General features: G+C 42.5%; 1 protein-coding gene and 1 long non-coding RNA gene across 7 annotated transcripts in view; one reads left to right on the forward strand and one right to left on the reverse strand.

Annotated features, from left to right (window-relative positions):
* The window catches only part of LOC130157935 (uncharacterized), a 29,351-nt gene extending 14,694 nt beyond the window's left edge, over positions 1–14,657 (reverse strand). For both annotated transcript variants that reach the window (XR_008825095.1, XR_008825094.1), the window contains exons 1-3: positions 13,693–14,657; positions 11,197–11,286; positions 2,336–2,448 (exon numbers count right to left, since the gene is read on the reverse strand). This is a non-coding gene — a long non-coding RNA (uncharacterized LOC130157935). The remainder of the gene's footprint in view (positions 1–2,335; positions 2,449–11,196; positions 11,287–13,692) is intronic.
* On the forward strand, positions 1,390–18,502 carry GYG1 (glycogenin 1). Of its 5 annotated transcripts, none has more exons than XM_056358020.1 (9): positions 1,390–1,819; positions 5,174–5,309; positions 7,163–7,337; positions 7,749–7,911; positions 10,994–11,086; positions 11,685–11,811; positions 14,974–15,193; positions 15,844–15,894; positions 16,131–18,502. In XM_056358020.1, exons 1-9 carry the CDS (start codon positions 1,405–1,407, stop codon positions 16,293–16,295), a joined length of 1,545 nt encoding a protein of 514 aa, XP_056213995.1. In that variant the 5' UTR covers positions 1,390–1,404; the 3' UTR covers positions 16,296–18,502. The 5 variants fall into 5 exon arrangements, with proteins under 5 accessions (XP_056213995.1, XP_056213998.1, XP_056213996.1 ...); XM_056358023.1 differs by lacking the exon at positions 15,844–15,894 and adding an exon at positions 15,503–15,583 and having other exon boundaries at positions 16,131–16,243; XM_056358021.1 differs by lacking the exon at positions 15,844–15,894.
* Positions 18,503–18,582: the final 80 nt, after the last annotated feature.

An 18,582-nucleotide genomic window follows, 5' to 3' on the forward strand; every position in this document is an offset into this window, starting at 1 on the left:
AACCCATTTGCTATTTCAGGTTAGAAAGGAATCTCCTTACCTAACAGACTTTCCTCAGTTTATTCTGGTGAAAAGGCAGGTATAGGTCACTGTCTGGAGGAAGACAAGGAACTGCAGAAAAGGACCTATAGGTCCTGGGGCACACCAAGTTGAACATGAGCCAAACGTGCCCTTGCCGCAAAGAAGGAGGATGGCATCCTGGTGCGCTGGGCTGCATTAAGCAAAGCATTGCCAGCAGGCCGAGGGAGGGATCCTTCCCCCCTGCCCAGCACTCGTGAGGACACACCTGGAGGAGAGAGACGGGGGCATACTGGAAAGAGTCCAACAAAGGGCCACAAGGATGATGACAAAGGGACAAGGCGGCTTCACTCCTGCAAGGAAAGGCTGAGAGAGCTGGGACTGTTCAGCCTGGGGAAGAAAAGGCTCCGGGGGATCTCATCCCTGTATATAACCACCTGCAGGGAGGGTGCACCGAAGACGGGGCCAGGCTCTTCCCAGCAGCACCCAGTGCCAGGACCAGAGGCGACGGGCACAAACTGACACACACGAGGTTCCCTGCGAACATCAGGGAACACTTTGTCATCATCACTGTGCGGGTGCCTGAGCCCCGGCACAGGCTGCCCAGGGAGGGGATGGAGTCTCCCTCCTTGGGGGCATTCAGAAGCCATCTGGACGTGGTCCTGGGCAACGGGCTCTGGGTGGCCCTGGGTGAGCAGGGGGCTGGAGATGATGACCTCCAGAGCTCCCTTCCAACCTCAGCCAGTCTGCGATTCTTACCCCTTCAGTTAGGGTATCTTGTATATGTATACCTGTCACTATTTATTTTTAATTGCTTAGTTTTGACTAGTAGGTACAGAGTCACATGGATAACAAAGGGCCTGTACCAGAGTCTCAACACTTGTCGTAATGCTTCCAAGAGTGATAAAGAAGAGCACAAGAAACTTACTGGCACCTTTCTTGCATTCCCCAAAAGGTACAGCTGGAACTTCTTCCATGACTGAAATTGAGCCATAAAGAAAGTATCCAAGTATGGGCGTATCTCCCCATCTCACCTGCTGACACACCTCCCCAGAGGTGCCAACCACTGCCAACAGGACCAGTTACACTGCCTCCAAGACAGTAAGCGTAAGCCTTCAAATGGATGCACTCACCTTGCACCTCTCTCAGGGCCCCTCCTGCCACCCTGCAGTCCCCCTGCTGCGACCACCCCAAACCACCCTTAATGCCGCCTGTGCCAACAGCTTATGTCGAAGCCCGACAGAGATCCCCACCGCACGGGCTGCTGCCTGCACCACACTCCTTGAGAAAGGGCACCATTCTCCGCTGCCATTTTGAGGCAGCAGCACGGGTGGGTCGGCGGCAGCGGCCCCGCCGTGCGGCCGCTTGGGGACCGGGGCGCCCGTCATGTGCCTACAGCGCCTGGCGCGGCCCTACTCTCGCCTCTTGCGGGGCTCGGCGAGTGCGGCGGCGACGCGCCCGTGCGCCGCTCGGCCGGGGGGGGGGGTGGGGGGGCACAGCGCCCCTCAGGACGCAGACTCGGACCCCGTCGCCGCGCCACGGCCGGGCGGCCGCCACCGCCGCGCCCCCTGCGCGGGCCCACCGAGGGCCGAAGGAGGGATAACGTGCCACCGCCGCGGGAGACCATGGCGGAGACCCCGCCCCGCGGCGACGCGGGGATTCCTCAGGGCGGGGCCTCCGCCTCCGGCCAAAGACGCGTCGCGCGTGGCCCCGCCCCTATATAAGCGGCGGCCTTGGCGTAGCCCCGCGAGCGCGGCCGCCGCCTCTGCCCCAGCCGTTCCCGGATCTGGCACGATGGCAGGTCAGTGGTGCGGCCGCACCCCCCCGCGGTTGCCGACACGCGCGCCGCGACTCGCGCGGGCCGCTGGCGGCGCGGGCTGTGCTAGCGGGGCCGGGCCGGCGCGGGGCGGGCGGGCGGACTGCGTCCGCGCCTATTTTTAGGTGCTGGTCCCTGCCAGCGGCCGGCTCCAGAGCGTGCTGCGGGGGCGGGGGGCTGGGGACTGGGGACTGGCTTACTCCGCGCCCCTGCACGGCTCCACGGGACGGCGGCGGCGCAGCCTTGTCCCCCGCCGCGGTACCCGCCCCAGAGCCCAGCCCCGTAACGGGAGGGATGCGGCCAGCGTGGCGGAGGGCAGGAGGGGCCGAGGAGGCCGCCGCAGGGCCGCAGCGCTCGCGGGAGCAAGCCCAGCCCTCTCCTGATGCGCTGAAGGGAGCGTGTGACTTGGGTGCGTTTTGGCTCTTGCCAGCGAGCAGTCCCGTAGCACCCCTCCAAGCGCGCCCGGCTTCTTTCTGCCAGGTTTTTTTCCCCGATTCTTACCTGAAGCTGTCGGCAGAGTCGGTTTTGCTTTCAGATCTGGAAGGCTGCGAGAAGCCTGGTGCTCAGGCTCCTGATGCATGTCTTCATTTGAGGCTCTTACCTCTTTAGAAATCCTGTATGCCAAAAAAAAGAAAAGAAAAGAAAAAAAAAATCAGATGCACCTACCTGAAAGAACAGGGGAGTAGGCAGATACTTAGGAACTCAGCCTGTGCCTAGGAAAATGCTTCTGTGGCAGGTTTAAAACATATGGGGCAAGCACTTGAGTCCCCTCCTGCTGCTGTCAGATGCAAGACTGAACCACTAGTCACGCTTCTAGGATGCTCTTAGGTGGGTGAGGGCTGGCGCAAGAGTCCTGCATACAGATACTACCGCCTATGAACTGGGCAGCCAAAGGTGTCTGTGAAGTAGCTTGGTTTTGCCTGGATTAATTGATTACAAAGCTGTGAAACTGTCTTGCATTCTCTGTGTGTTTGCAGCCACACTATTACTAATAGTTAGCCTGTTTTGGGTGTAACAGTGACTGCAGTGTGAACATAAGGTACTATCAATGTATGTAAGTCTATGTATATAAGGAAGAAATGTCTACAGAGAACAGGGAAGAGGGAGGGGGTGGGAAGGGAGACCCACACAACCAAAATACTTGTAGTTTAGGAAGAATGGACTAGTCTCTTGGAGATGTAACTTCCATGTTAAGCAGCAACTGGTCTTGTCTGAGTTGTAGTATGGACTCATACACGGCATGTCTGAATGTACTTGTGAACATACTTCAGAGAAGCCATGAAATACAAGACAGTTTATTAAAAACTTTGGAAAGCTGTACTGACTTTGATGTTCTACAAGTTGCCGGTATCCTCCTCTTGTCAAGCTGTCATAACATTTCCTACTGCAATTGGGATGTTATAAGGGGCTTCATAGCCTTATGCCATCATTAACTTGACTTTATTTTTCACAAGACCTTTGTGTGTGAATACGCAGTTTCAGTAAGATGAGGAGACATGGTAGAAACATACCTGCCAGCAGGTCAGTGAAAAAGATGAGTCCTTCAGTGTCAAGGTCACTGTAAGAATCAGTCTTATACTGCTGGGGAAAAAAAACAACATGAATGTCGTTCGGCACAATCCACTTTGCACTGGATTTTTAGTGAGCTGTCTGTTAGCACTGAGTGGCAGACCTCTATGTATTGAGTAGTTCAGGACTAACGTGCAAATTAAATAATGGAAAATGCTGCCCTATTAGGAGGATGCTCACGCCACTTGAAATGTTACATACTTGCCGCTTGTAAAGCTTCAAAGAAACGCAAAATTGTTCTGTAGATTTGCTGAATTACATGAACTGTCACAAATTGGTAGCTAAAGTAAATTAGAAAGGAAAAAAAAAATCTTTATTCCTGGTATTGTAGAAGCTTCTCTGAACTTTGTAATTGACCACTATAATCTAAATCCCTTGGGACTAGTTGGTTTTGCTGCTAAGCAAAACAGAAGGTTTTGTAGCTGGTCTGTAGAGCTTGCAAATGAGGTTTGCAGAGCTTATAGAAAATTATGGTACGTGACTTTCTGTTGTCAACTGTTAAGATGGTGTTAAGTTAAAACGATATTGATTATGGCTGTCTTGTGAGTTGAGGAGTTATACCAAACAACTATCTCTAAAAGTAGAGTCCTATTTTAATCTTACTGCTAGACTTGATAGTAAGCCTTTAAATGCCCAGACCCTCCACTCTCAATCCTGACCTAATCTAGTTAACAAATTCTGTAAAGAAGAGAAATCCCAGTTGCTAAAATAAACTTGAATGTGATAATCTACTCTTGAAATTCTTAGGAATAAAGTGCTTCGTTGATGGTGTCAAAAATGGTTTTTGGCATTGAAAAGGGCACGATTCTTCACAAAGCTCTGTAGCTTGCGGAAGAGGTCTACATGATAATAGTTAACAGTGAACTGAAGAAGCTTAGAACTTTGTCTTGTCCCACCCAGGCAGCTTAAAACATGACAATTGAAAGAATGCAAATCTTGTATTATATGGGCTCAATAAGCAGTATATGGCAAAGTGATCCATCTTAATCTATTTTTAAGATACAGCTGGAGCAGAAGATTATACTTCATAGTAACAATCTGATTTTATCTCTTTTTGCTTGAGCAAGAACTGTTGCTGCAAGTCTTGAATTGCTTATCATATTACTGGTTGCTTCCCATTTAAATCTTGCATTCTTGTGATAGAGCTGCAACCACGGATTGCAGAACAACTCATCTGCAAAATCCTGAGCTAGCAAAACTTAATACAGTTGTCCAAGATCTAATTCAATCCTTATTTATGTTTGAAAATGAAACCTAAGTTTCACACTGCCCTAGCTTCAGGGTTGAGAACTGAACCTAGAGTAACTCTACAAAACTCTGCTGTTACCAACTTCAGACCAAATGCATGCTCACTGACTTCCAACATTTGTAGTTTTAAAGTAATGTATTAATGGCCAAAATAAAGCTCTTTAGACCATTTCGATTGTCTTTAACATTTGGCACAACTGACTTAACCTGTGGGCAAACTGGAACTGGTTTTCTCTTGCAACAGTCTTGATCTTCTTTTATGGTTTTTTTTTTACCTGCATTTTGCCATGTGTAGAGGTACTAAGTATATACATATATATATAAATATATATATAGCAAGTATGTATCTGTGCAGGTATAATCTGCTTCATTCAGCCATGCAGACAGGCCCAATATGCAGAGTTAAAGGGCACATCTTTGAGGTCTCACAGCATGATTACCTAATGATACTAGGTTTCTAGCATATCTGTCTCAGAATAAAGTAGTACATCATGCTAACTTGACCAAGTTAATTTCTTCCAGACCAGTCTTTTGTGACTCTAGCCACAAATGACTCCTATGTGAAAGGAGCACTGGTACTTGGTTCATCCTTGCAACAGTACAGAACAACAAGGAAGCTGACTGCGCTCATAACTCCTCAGGTCTCAGATCTTATGAGGTAAGGTCACTTATATACATCAAACTGTCACAGTTCCTGATGATGTGAAGGTTGAAAAATGGAAGTTAAATTCCTTAATAGTAACCTTCCAGAACTCTGGAAGCTTAACAGCTAAGCTTAGCAGAATTCAACTTATACAATCTGGAATTCTGTAAGTTCTTCAAGCATGAAACTGTTTGGGGTTTGTTGTTTTCCTCCATATGATGAGTTAACAAATGCTTTGTGCTTAGAGCACTAAACTGTGACTTGATACTGATATTTCAACTGGATCCTTGTTCTTCCATAGTGCTGCTCAGAACTGTCCATCAATACGATATTGCCTGTGTGTTCATTAGCACTGTGTGCTCGCATGTGGAGCTGGGAGTAGGGGATTGGTATTTATTTGTTGTATTCCTGATTGAGATAATGTAACATATTATAGCTGTCTTGAAATCTAGCAGACACTTCAATTTTATCATGAGAGAAGAGGCATCGAAGGAGGTCATCACAGTACCACAAATGAAATTAACAGGCAACTGCATCCTACAGCCTCTCTAGAGTAGTCTGTGTGGAGCAGACTGGGTGCTCTTTCTTCATGTAAGAGAGTGGAAAAAAAAGCCACCACCAGTTAACTTCATAGCTACATGAACTATATAGCTGATGGGTCAAGATTCTGTACATGGGGAAGTTCTTCTGAAAAGATCTCTGAATTCATAGAGACAGCAGAGAAGTGGCTCAACAATAAATGGGGTGACTCTCCTTGGGATCTCTTGGTAGCTAAACAGCCTTATCAGTATAAAGATGTTACATATAGGAACATTCATCCTAGCCTATTAGGTGAGTGTGCTCTTTTCAGTATTAATCATAAATGCGCTCATGTGCTAGTGCAAGCTAGTACTGTGCCCTTTGACCAGCAATACCTACCTACCTAGTAGTGTTACTGGAACTTGCATTTCTCGCTCTGTATCCACTAGCAAGGTATTCCTTAAGTTGGAGAAGCAATTGTACATACCAAACTGTCAGTATAAAAACAACCTTGCAAAGCAGAGATCTAAAACTCATTTACAAGCTCTGTGGCTCCAACTGTACTGATAATTGATGAGCATTCATGATGCACCGTGGAATAGTGAGACTTTACAGATGCTTCACATTTCAAGCAGCATGAACTCCTTAACCTCTCTTGAACTAATGGTAATGCTTTACTCTGACAGTAAAGCAAAGGTTGGATATCTGCCGCAAAATTTCACTACACTGTTTGGAAGCTCATCACCCTTAGGTGAACATGATACTGGGTCAAAACACTGCTGTGCCCACAGCTGTGACTAAGTGAGTCTTTAGAACTTTATTGGGATAAAGAAATTTTTATCAACTGGGACTAGTCAGATGTCCCTAACAGTCACAAATCCAGAACAGTGTTGTAATAACTATTGCACAAACAGATGTTTCAGCTGTTAAGGATTCAGCTACTGCTCTGCTCAAGCTATTCTAACAGCTTCCCATTTTCTTAATTTCCTGCTCAAAGTAGACTGTTAACTTGCCAAAAATCAAAGTCTTGCTGAAAAAAAGCTCTGTGGAAAGTTGGTACTATGTAGCCATGACCTACTGGACTTGGTAGCAATATCAACTAAACCCCTGTTTATGGAAGAAAAAAACCCCAAACTTATTTGTTCCCCAAAATGTGCCCATTACAAACTAGAAGTCTCAAGGCAAACAAGCATACTTGTGCATTCCCACACAACCAGTCAGCTGGTACTGATGGCATAAGAAATACTGGCAGGTTTCCCCTTACTCTGGTTCTCTTTATGGAATCTGTCATGTGGTCTGGTGCTGGAATAACAGAAGAACTAAATCTTGCAAATTGACTCTTTCCCCAGGAGAGTGCTGGAAAAAGTCTTTGATGAAGTCATATTGGTAAATGTCTTGGATAGTGGGGATTCAGCACACTTGGCATTAATGAAGAGACCTGAGCTGGGTGTCACATTAACAAAGCTTCACTGCTGGGAACTAACGCAGTTTTCAAAATGTGTTTTCATGGATGCAGACACAATGGTAAGTGGTCATGTCTCATGATACCTCTTATTGACCTGGTATGGAGGTTGTTGGATTTTTTTCTGTGGGTTGTTTTTGGTTTTGTTGTTTGGGTTTGTTTGGGGTTTTTTTGGGGGGAGTTGGTGTTGGGGGCTTTTTTTGTTGTTTCTTTGGGGTTTTTGAGAGGAGGGGTAATAGAGGTCTTTCTGTTATTTGGACTAGTAACTCTAAAAATGTATGTGCCTTTTTATCTAAATTAACTATAAAGTAGTTTATCTCCATGGGGACTATCTCCATAAAGCACTGTCTTCTATAAGACAAGAGCATCAAGCATTTCACGTCTTAAGGTGGATGTCAAAATCCATTAAAACATGATACCCCAATTAATAACCTAAAAACCAGAAAACAATTTTTTTACCCCCTTACAACTAGGTTTTGTCAAATATCGATGAGCTTTTTGAGAGAGAAGAGCTGTCTGCAGCACCAGATCCAGGCTGGCCTGACTGTTTTAATTCAGGAGTTTTTGTTTACCGACCTTCCATTGAAACATACAATCAGCTGTTACAGTTTGCCACAGAGAAAGGCAGCTTTGATGGTATGTATTAGCTTGTATTGTAAGTTAGACCAAGATGGTAACAGTGGTTGGGATGGCTCAGTGACTACATATGTGACATGGGGACTGACTGTATGCTAGAATTCTGAACTCAGTGTAACTACACAGAAATCCTATCCTTCTCACAACAGAGGCTATCGTTACAAAATACATAGTAAAACTGCTTTTTTCAGACTTCATTAAATAAACCTAAGAGTTTGGCTTCCAAACTAGCAGCTGTAACAATTAGCAACATAGAAATCATGTAACAAGAAATCTTAAGGTGTAGCAAGCATAGTGCCTGCATTAGCAAATGAAAGTGCAATACTGTGCTTCATGCATTCCTAACAAGGCTTGAATGTTGTAACTCAGGTTGCTGTGGAAAAAAACAGTAGTGATCAATGTGAGTGCAGCTTCAGAGAAACAACCATTTGGAGATGCAACTATTCTTCATATGCTATGTAATAGCTTCCTGTCATTATAGGGTGGTGACTGTCTTTTGCCCATTATAAAGTACCTGCAGCCTTGGCTGCTTCCCACTACAGGTCACTTGAGATTGGCTGCTGCTGTGCCAGATTTAAGCTTGACAAGCCAAGTTCTGCAGTCCTGCAAGTCCCCTGAATCTGATACCATTGCAGTAAATGCACGTTGCTTGAAGACTGCTATAGTTAAAGGCTTCTGAATGACGACTACTGTCTGCCGTCACAAAACTTCATTATGTAACTACTGTGGTACAAAACAAAGTCTAACAGAAAAAGCTACAGAAAACTATGTAAGACCATAAAATGGAACTATTAATAGAAAGTTATCAGCCAGCCTGTTGTCTTATTTTATCAGTAGCTTGTAAAAATTAAAAATTCTAGATGTCACTCCTAGTCTGCAGAATAATCCCTGTTACTGTGTGGACTCCTATAGAACATTAGTTGCAGTTGGATGCTTAATGCTACTGTATGAATCAACTAGTGAAAATGAGTACTGGAATGTCAGTAGCAAGGTACAGACAGACCATTACAAGGTAGTAGTTGATAGCTCTGGGAGTGTTCTCAGATGTTGGGTGTAGATTGGTCACCAGCAAAAAGCTGTAGCGCAGTACTGAATTTTTGTATTAAAAAAAAAAAACCAAACAACAGCACAACAACAAACCAAACAACCAAACAACCCCACATCTTTGTGCAAATTGGCTGTTGAGTAGCTCCAGGAACATCTAAGACTTGCTGACTGTCTACTCTGAGCTTTGTGCTTGACTGCTAGCACACCCCATCTTCTCTAAGGCCCCTGCCAATTAAAAGAATAGAACTGTTTCCACAATATACTTGCTGACTTGAAAGCTGAAGCCACACAATGGTGAAACTTCCTCAGTATCCTAAACATGAAGGAATCGTTGCTCTTAACAGCAAAAATGGTGGGTTAATGTTTTAGGTAGAAAATTTTTAGAACTGTCATTTGTATTCATTTTTAAAATGTATTCAGTTTTTATTAAATGATAGCACTGATCTGAGCAATGAGACCATGGAGACTTACACTACCTGCGTAAGCTGCTGCTGAGCTCATGAACTTGGTGGGGAGAAATGGGATTTAAATGTAAATTGATCTAATCAGTAATAAAAGTTCCCAGGAAGTGCTATAAGAAACACCTGTGAAGGGTCACCGCCCTTAATAGGGCAGATGGGGATGCAAACTTGACATGCTACCAAGCTATGCATAATTGAAGTCAACTCTTAAGCACCCCATCTGCAGTAGCAGCAACTAGGGAACGCAAGACTTTGCAGGGTATTTTATGTTTATAACAGTAGACGGGCATCTTTTGTAATGCTGTTGTCCAGAAAAAAACAGAACGATGGCTACTTACGTAGCAACTGCTTTGTCTATTTGAACTTCACCTTTCTAGATAATGAGGAGTATGTCACACAATAATTCTAGATACCATTTAATAGTGGAGAGGAAAATGTTTTTTGGTTTTGGAAGAAACCTGTTAGTGATGATACCTCAAGAATGTTGCTACTGCTTTGACAATCCTCTGGCATTTTAGCCTGCTATCTAAAATGGTTGCTTTTACATGTAAGGATATAATGCAGCAAGACTCTATCTGTAGATGCGTAGCTAATACAGCTACTGCCTGATTCTTTCCCCTTATGTCTAAGGTGCATTTAGCAACAAGACTACTGTTGGAAATCTGAACTAGGACAGATAAATGCTACTTACAGTAGCTGCTTTGGCACAAATGCATGCAATCTGAAAAAAAAAGCCGAGTCTGTAAAACAGTCTGCATGAAAGTCCTGTAGAGTAAGTGAAATATGTTGTTGCTGCCCTTTCAGTTATGAGCTATCTGTTCTGAGACGGCATCCCAATATTTTAGATAATCTTACTGTTAACAGATTCTTAACACGCTGTTAAGTTAGAAGTAAAAATGAAACATAGCTGTGTAAAGACTTGTTTGGTTTCTCTGACTCTGTTCTCTTGTGATGGGCACAACTTCTGCAGAAGTGCTTTCCTTTCTTTATGGGTCAGGAGGCAGGTCAGAGGTTTGAAATTACTGGACTGAGTCCCTAGGCAACGTCTCAGTCTGCAATCTGCATGTATACTGACAGCTGTCACAGGATACTTAGAATTTATATTTGTTGGTGTACTACCTGTACATCTAAGTTTATGCCCACTGTCTAGATACTTCTGCCCCAACAGCAGTGAGGACGTATACCTTAGTACTGCCCTAAATCTAATCATGGGCCAATTAAAAAAAAAAACAACACAACCTTTCCTGAGTCAGCAGGGACTGAGTGCTTTAGACAAGTAAAGATTAAAGCACTGTCTCTTCTAAGCTGCCCATTTACCTACTCTTTAGCAAGGCTACTTGCAAATTCAGTTACAGGTGAAGGGAAGACAGCAAATGAAAGCCGAGGGCCTCCCTTTAATCTGTTTCATAAGATGAACTACCAGCACTTGAAGACTAAGTGTATTCACTGCAATAAAGAATAAATGGATATAAATAAGTAGTTTTTACTTCTAAGTAGAGACGTTTATCAGCTGCTGATAAACTAGTCTGCTTTGGCCCAGAGGCAATATATTTTTTTTTATTTTTTTTTTTAAGCTACTCTAGTACTGGCATACCAAACAACTTCACGCTCATTTGACTTGATTGCAACCTCTACTTTCAAACTAAGATGTGACCTCTCCCAGCATGGTAGGTCTAGTCAGCAGCTTTTTAGTATAGAACTAGGAACACCTACTGCCCGTCAGGAGATTTAATGAAGTTTTACTAGGGTAGTCGCAGACTGAATGTGCTTTCCTTACCAGATCACAGTGCAGGTAGATGCATCCAGGACTGCTGGTCTAACAGACAACTTATATCCTAACTCTGGTGTTGAGATGTTGGTTGTGCATCTGTAAGCATAAGAAATAAAACCAGTTGTTGACATTTGATCTTCTGAGCTACAACTTTCCTAAGGCTGAACAGTACTCAGTTGTCCAAGTGCTGGTTTTTGCTGCCTTACTTACAGCTCAAACTTAAGCTGTCAAAGAAACCGAAAGGCAGGTTTTGTGAGCAGCTTGCTATCTTTTAGCAAAAGTAACCCCACACATAACATCTTTTTCATTCTCTGCTTTTTTTTGATTTTTCAAAGACTGGAAGGTTTACAGGGTTATTCGCAAATAGAAATCTAGGGCTCTGTGCCAAACTACTGGACATGACAACTGCTTACCAACCTTAATTAGTGAAGTGATAAAAAAGATCCTAAAACAGCTATCTGATACTTGTAGCCTATTAATGCTTTCTCTTTCAGGTGCAGATCAGGGGTTATTAAACACCTTCTTCAGCAGCTGGGCAACAACAGATATAAGCAAACATCTACCATTTATTTATAATTTGAGCAGCACTTCTGTATATTCCTACCTTCCAGCATTTAAAGCGTAAGTTCAAAATTCTAAGATGACTTTCAGAGCTTATATAAACTTTGTAACAGAACGAACAGGCACAATGTGAACTTAGAGAGTTTCTCTAAAGGGAGACCATTACGGCCACTAAAAGAACGTATAACAGTTTCCCCTCTTAAAAAAAGGGTTGAATTAATACTAAGTGAATCATCTCATGATAAAGGCAGAGGGAAAGCTGCATCTGTAGCTTCAACCACTCATCCCTGGTGGTAATGCTGAAGTTGATTTAGAGTAAGTACATTTGACAGATCACCTGTGAAAGGAAGAACCACTCCTCCAGTATGGGATAGTGTTTATTACAGCTCTAACCAAAGGCGGCAAAGTAGCTCTCGAATGGCTTGAGCTGAACTTCAGTACGTAGTACCACCAGTACACTGTAGGCTCCCACCTACATAACTTGCCTTTTCCTCACTCAAATTACTTAGGGTATTTCACAACCAGTAGTTATGGTCCATCTAATCAACCTGTACCATTCAAATAAACAAGCCTTGTTCACCAGGTTTAAAGCTAGAATTCTTTCCCCACAGTCTTTCTAGATAGCAAGATGGAACAAAGTCTACAGCCAACCACCATTGCATTACATGTTTTCTGTATAAGGAAAATGGCTGTATCTTCCCTAGCTAGCAGTGTGAGATGTGAGTAAACTGTATGTCAGTGGCAGGGTATACTAAACAAGGAAGTGAGGGAAGCATGGAAAGCTGAAATGTTACACAGAAATTCTTATTCGTTAAGAGCTGCAAAAGTTGGGGGCGGGGAGGTGGGGGAAGGGGAAGTACCAATTGCATAAAACCAATCTGATCTCTGAATGACATCAGGTTACTAGCGTCTAAAGCAGCGGCTAGCATAAGCAGGACAGTTGCTGGCTCAAGATGGAACTATGTCTTGTGATCAGAATACCATTTTAAATCCTGTCATGCTAAAAGTGGAACACTTATTTAAAGAAATACATGCTAGCCTAAAAATGACTAAGTAGTTGGATAGCATTTGATAAGCTAACATCTATTGTAAAGTATATTCTCCTTCCATGGCCGCCTGGTTGTTAGTTACATGACCTTACATTTACAAATGACCTTGTTGCCACAGAAGAGTAATTAGATCTGGAGACTCTTGACAAAAATTCCATTTAACTGACTGAATCAATTGCCTAACTGAATTCAGCAGACCTTCAGAAGCAGAATGCTAGAAGTGCAGCCCTTTTAAGTAGAATGCCCTGCTCAGTAGGTGAAACAATTCCCCTTGGTTAGATCAGCAGCTATACTCCTGATAATCAGCAGTTGGAATAAAGTGAAATTTAAACCTACTGACATCAATAGCTAAGTTTTTCACAGCTTTGTACAGCGAGACTAGATTTCACAGCAGTCTCAGTAATCCTTTTTCCAAAGGAAAATGCCAATTCATGACAAATGCTCTCTAACTTCAAAACATTGATGAAGGACTTTTCTGGGAGATGGGGAAAGACAGATTAGTTGCTGAGGCCAGTGTGGACATAAAGCTTCCTGACAGTTGAGCTTAAATGTCAAAAGGAAGTATTGCAGATGTAGAAAGTATCTAGAAAGCATATACTGAAAACACCGTAGAAGCTTGGCATCTGTCAACTGTTTTACAGGTCTTAAGTGGACAGAATACTAACAATACAATTCTCCATTTGCAGCAAGTGTAACATAACACTTCTTAGGCATTCTCTGGTTTAAATAGCCTTGCTTTTTAAACAATGACCAACTTTCCTCAGAACAGCAGCAGCCTAAGATGAAGCAAACTCAGGCTGTAAGTAGTGCTGTGACAGTTAATAAAACTAAGGAAGTCTTCTTACGCCAAATCTTGACATACAGAGTTTAAAGTTAAAGCCCAGGAACTGACCTTGTGAAGACAGATTTTTTTTGCCATTAGGGCAAATACTTGGCCTTTTTCACACATGCATCTGTTTTCATTCTGCAATAAAATCAGTTGTGGTTAAAACACTGAATGTGAATATTGAAATAGTCAAGGATTTTACAATAGTGCAAAAAACCCCTGCCCAAATGTATACTGTCTTGTTTTGAATATTCCAAAGTTTTGAAACACACCTGCATTGTCTCTGTATGTAAAGCTACTTAAACAGCTGGATCCTGGTCAGAATGGCCAAGGTGTGCTTAACCAATGCAGACAAACGTGTTTGGCATTATTATCTATTTTAATCATATTACATTGAGAAGAAATCGTAACGTGACACAAACTGAACTAGGTGAGGCAGTCACTGTTACCAGAGAGGCTGGTATTGCTTCTTCACAAAACTGACTGAAGCTGAACTTTAGTTCTGGGATCATCAAAAAATGGGATGAATGCTGTCTCTTCCAGTGTCAGGTTCTTTACTTCAGAAGGGTTACATCTCATCTGCAGTCTTAATGCAGAAGAACATACTGGTAACATTTGGGACAAAGCTAGAAGCCCATGTTGAAAACTGAGTTAAAATAGTTTTAAAAGGAAACAAACAAAGCCCCACCACCCCCACAAAACCCACCCATGCCTAAACCGAGGCTATTTAGAAAATAATGGTTAGTTGTCTAGCAAGACCCTGCTGCACCAAGATCAAAAGTCCTCTGAAATGCCTAGTTTATACAAAGCTAGTATTTTTGCAGGGACACAGTTTTTCTGCAACAGGGCCTTCCAATAATCCTTTTTTATAGGGCTGTAAACTAAAAGGGTAACTCTTATTAACACTGACCCTTCTCTACACAATGCTTGTAATCCCTCACTGTCTGGATCACTGACTTTGGAGTAGAATCTTTTTCACTTTTAAAACCAGTTCCGATTGCAATGGCTGCTTGAGACTGCTATCTCCTGAGCTATGGACATCATTCTTCGTAATGACTTGAGTTGGCTGTAAGTACTAAAATAGCCCAGACCATTAGGTTTTGGCTGTATTCCGAGTAGTGTAACATAGAATTCTGTTTGCGTTTTTTCTGTTGTGTAGAAATGCTTTCAGTCCCAGTAGACATTGGCAGTTTGATCATTTAGTTTAGCCTCCTTAATATATTCATATTTTTATTTTCTGGACAGCTACAGAAACTGCAGGTTAAAAACAGCCATGTCTGCCAGTCAAAGCTCTTGTTTTCTAGATGCCTGCTCAAACTGCAGATTCTGACTTCTTCTGTCCAACAGGTTTGGTGCAAATACTAAAGTGGTGCATTTCCTGGGAAGCACAAAGCCATGGAACTATACATATGACTCCAGAACAAAAAGCATAAAAGGCAACATGGACGCCCCTAAAATAGTTCACCCAGAATTCCTCAACATGTGGTGGGATACCTATATAGCTGATGTTTTGCCATTACTAGAACAGCATGGAATTGTTAATGACATTACTACAGGTGTAAACATGGTACGTGTTTTAATGTTCTTGTACAAACTACCGAAGTATGGATGATAGGTTCTTTACCATTGCACTAATTTCCCTTCCCTCCGTCCAACTCAAAGCATGGAGTTTGTGGGATGCAGGGTTTTTGGTTTTGTTCTTTTAAGCTTAGAATAAATAACACTACAAAAGAGAAGCATGGTATAGTGGTCTGGAACAGAGCTGTCTGCTTGCCTAAAACAAGCTATGTAAGTAGCTAACAGTGCACCAGAAATCATACTGTACTAACTTCTTTAATATGTACAGAGAAGGGCCCTAACTCTTAATGTGTTGCAGCTAATAAAGTTCTCAAGCAGAGGAACTCCAGTTCAGCATGCAGTCTGTACGTACAGATTTTGCATGGTGAAATAAATCTAGGTAAGCCTAGGATAACTAGAGAATGAGTACTTACGTAGACTAGCAGTGATGAGTCCCAATACCTATCAAAGCCAAAGTAGTGCTTCCAACTCTAGTTCTCATTCAGAGAGCTTAGCAGCATGCCATCTGCAGACTTTATAGTCTTAGCTTAGTACATGGGCCAGTTTAAGTTCTCAACCTTTCTAAGACCAAAGTTACTGATCTCTTTAATATGTGCTTTCTCCTGATAATCTTGCATCTTTCTACTGAACTATTTGCAGCTATCGGGCTTGGTCTATACTCTGGCTTTCTCTTGTGGCTTCTGTAGAGAGGTATGAAGAACTTAAACATTATGTTTTTGGTCCCTTCCCCCCCGCTCCTCCCTGCTAATTCTGTAACTCTGCTTTGTTGTTTTGCTAGGAAAGCTGCACAATCCCTGCCCATTGCCAATGCTTGCTGCTGCGCATGAGAGCATCTACTTCATTGTCCCATTTTACGGCCCATTTTACTTGCTCACTTTAGCTATGCAAAGTATTTATGTATGTTTTTACTCTGCCTTTTCTTCTAGGCAGAGGTTACAGAGGCAGTGTCCCACATATCAGTATCAGCACCAGTATTACCAACTGTATCTTCAGAGGAACGCAAGGAACGGTGGGAACAGGGCCAAGCTGACTATATGGGAGTGGATTCCTTCGACAACATCAAGAAGAAACTTGATACCTACCTTCAGTAGAAATGCCTGTCTCAAACAGTGGTGATGCAAGGACTTGTTCCAGAACTAACAGCTAGAAAGGTGTAGATGGTGGTCAGTTACACTTGCTAGTAGCTTGATGAAAAACTTCTTGGCTGAAGGCCTCTGCAGTGCTACAGAAGAAGACTGAGCAAAAGCTAGGAAGCAGAATTCCTTGGGCCACCTATTACTGCCCAAATTCCAATTCTCCCTACTAGATAAAACCAGGTATTTTCAGCTTAAATTTTCTTCTGTTGTGATCAATTGGCTCAACATATTCCTTGAAACTGGGTTTGTTACCTCACCTCATTAAGGTGATTAGCATTGATTCCTTTGCTTGCTGTTTTAGATGTAAAATCTAATTCATGGGATTGCTCATACACTAGAGTGGTAGCCATTCTGCTTTACCATAAATGTTTTCATGACACTGGGACACATACAGATGTAACAGTCATAGCACTGCTTTGCTCTTACAGTCACAATTGCACTGAAGTTTTGACCAGGTTCTTACGCACAGTGCCTACAGCATGGCAGAATGCATTTTTCAGTTCTGTATACTACGGGACTAGTAAACCGAGTTTTATCTTTTACTTGCAATGTTGCACTTGATACAAAAATAAAAAGTTGTCATGCATTTCTGGCTTCCCTAAACTCTCAAGCAATTAACAAAAAAAAAAAAAAAAAGGGAGCTCTGAAGCAGTCTAACTAAAATACTCAAGAGGTATAATCTTTAGGCTTTGCTAATGTTACTCTAGCTATCATTAACAAATGTCCAGCTTTTAGTTCTGTAATTATTTACAGGTTATATAGTCATTTGTCAGGGCGCTCTATAGGGCCAGTCGCCTTTATTAGCTTGCCTAATTATAGACAGGGCAGTGGAGGAAGTACCTGCTGTGAAGCTACTTACATAAGCAACATGAAGCTTGGGAAAAGGGCATCTTTCTTTCGGTGACCAAAGAAAGATCATCCCTAATGCAAGCAGTGTACACTGTGAACTTGTTTTTAACCAGAATGGTGACGCTGTTTTGGCAAAGAAAGACTAAATAGCTGCTTAAGTAACTGTACCTATCCTGATTAGGAAAACTACTCTTTCCATGTGCGCAGAAAGTATAAGAAAGAAAGGGCTCTTTTGCCACACTCGGGCTACACATTGTATTCTAAGGCACATGGAAAAGCAGTAAAAATACCACAATAACAAAAGCATGCTGAAGAAAAGACAGAGATTGGCTGTTACCTGTACTAAGTTTCAGATCCACCTGTTAGCCAAGTCTAAACAGAACTGTATGACTTTGTGTTCTGTCTTCGACAGCTATACTCTGTACTAGTCAGAAACACTACAAAAATAGTATTTCATTATTTCCTGATAAATGAGGGTTTTGGCAGGAAGCGAGTGAGGGTGCTAAACTTTTAGCCTAGAAATAAAATAATCAACAAGTTCTCGCCATTTGCTGGTAAAGCAGAAGATGTAAACCGGGTATGAGAGTTAGTTTGTTTTAACTTGTTTTCACTACTTAAATGGTGACTAAGGAATCTTAGAGCAATTAGCAAAAATGCTAAAGATGAGGTCCAAACCAAAGTAGCTTGTAGCTATTTAGAACTACATAGCATCTGAACTCCCAGTTGTAACTAGCCTTTTCCTGTATGGGTTTTTCTTTTGCCGTGTTGGGTTTCTTTAACAGGTAAATTTGAAGTGTGAAAGCAGGAGGGATTACTAGTTACAATCTGTAGTGACAAAAGTATTACTTCATCCAACAAGTAGAAATATCGGGAGTTCTGCATGCTCACAAAATACTTACTGAAAATGGTAAAATACTGTTTTGAAGACAGCTGAAGAGTCTTAGTTTTTTCTCCCCTTGTCTGTATTCATACTAGAGAGTAGGTGCATTACTTCTTTTTAAGCTCAGTTGGAGAGAACTGAAAGTGTAAAAGCGTGAGATTATACCAGCCTGAAAATTTGGTTTAGCATGTTAAGTTTTGTTACGTTAATACAAGAAGATAAGGAGAGATGCTGATTAAGATTAAAACCTGCATGTTTTGGGTTAACAAATATAGTTAGTAAAGAAAGAAAACCTATAAAACCATTCTGTCCTAGCCTCTGTGACTCATACTATGGTCAAGTGTTTACCCACAGCCTCAGGAAAGCTAAAGGTATGACATCTATACCAAACTCTGTGCAGCTTATTTTCAATAAAATGACCTTTATGTCATTATCTGCCACTATTTCCTTCATAGTTACTGCAGGCAGCATTTGCAGAAGAAGAGAGATCCCTTTTTATCCCTTGCAATAGTA

Source organism: Falco biarmicus, chromosome 13 (genome assembly GCF_023638135.1).
Source record: "Falco biarmicus isolate bFalBia1 chromosome 13, bFalBia1.pri, whole genome shotgun sequence".
NCBI classification, from domain to species: Eukaryota; Metazoa; Chordata; class Aves; order Falconiformes; family Falconidae; genus Falco; species Falco biarmicus.

Bases quoted from the DNA above. Each gene is read 5' to 3' on its own strand.
- GYG1 (XM_056358020.1), top strand. From the start codon at position 1,405: ATGTGCCTACAGCGCCTGGCGCGGCCCTACTCTCGCCTCTTGCGGGGC. The intron at 1,820-5,173 runs GTCAGTGGTGCG...AATTTCTTCCAG, and splicing joins CGGATCTGGCACGATGGCAG to ACCAGTCTTTTGTGACTCTA. The intron at 5,310-7,162 runs GTAAGGTCACTT...CTCTTTCCCCAG, and splicing joins CAGGTCTCAGATCTTATGAG to GAGAGTGCTGGAAAAAGTCT.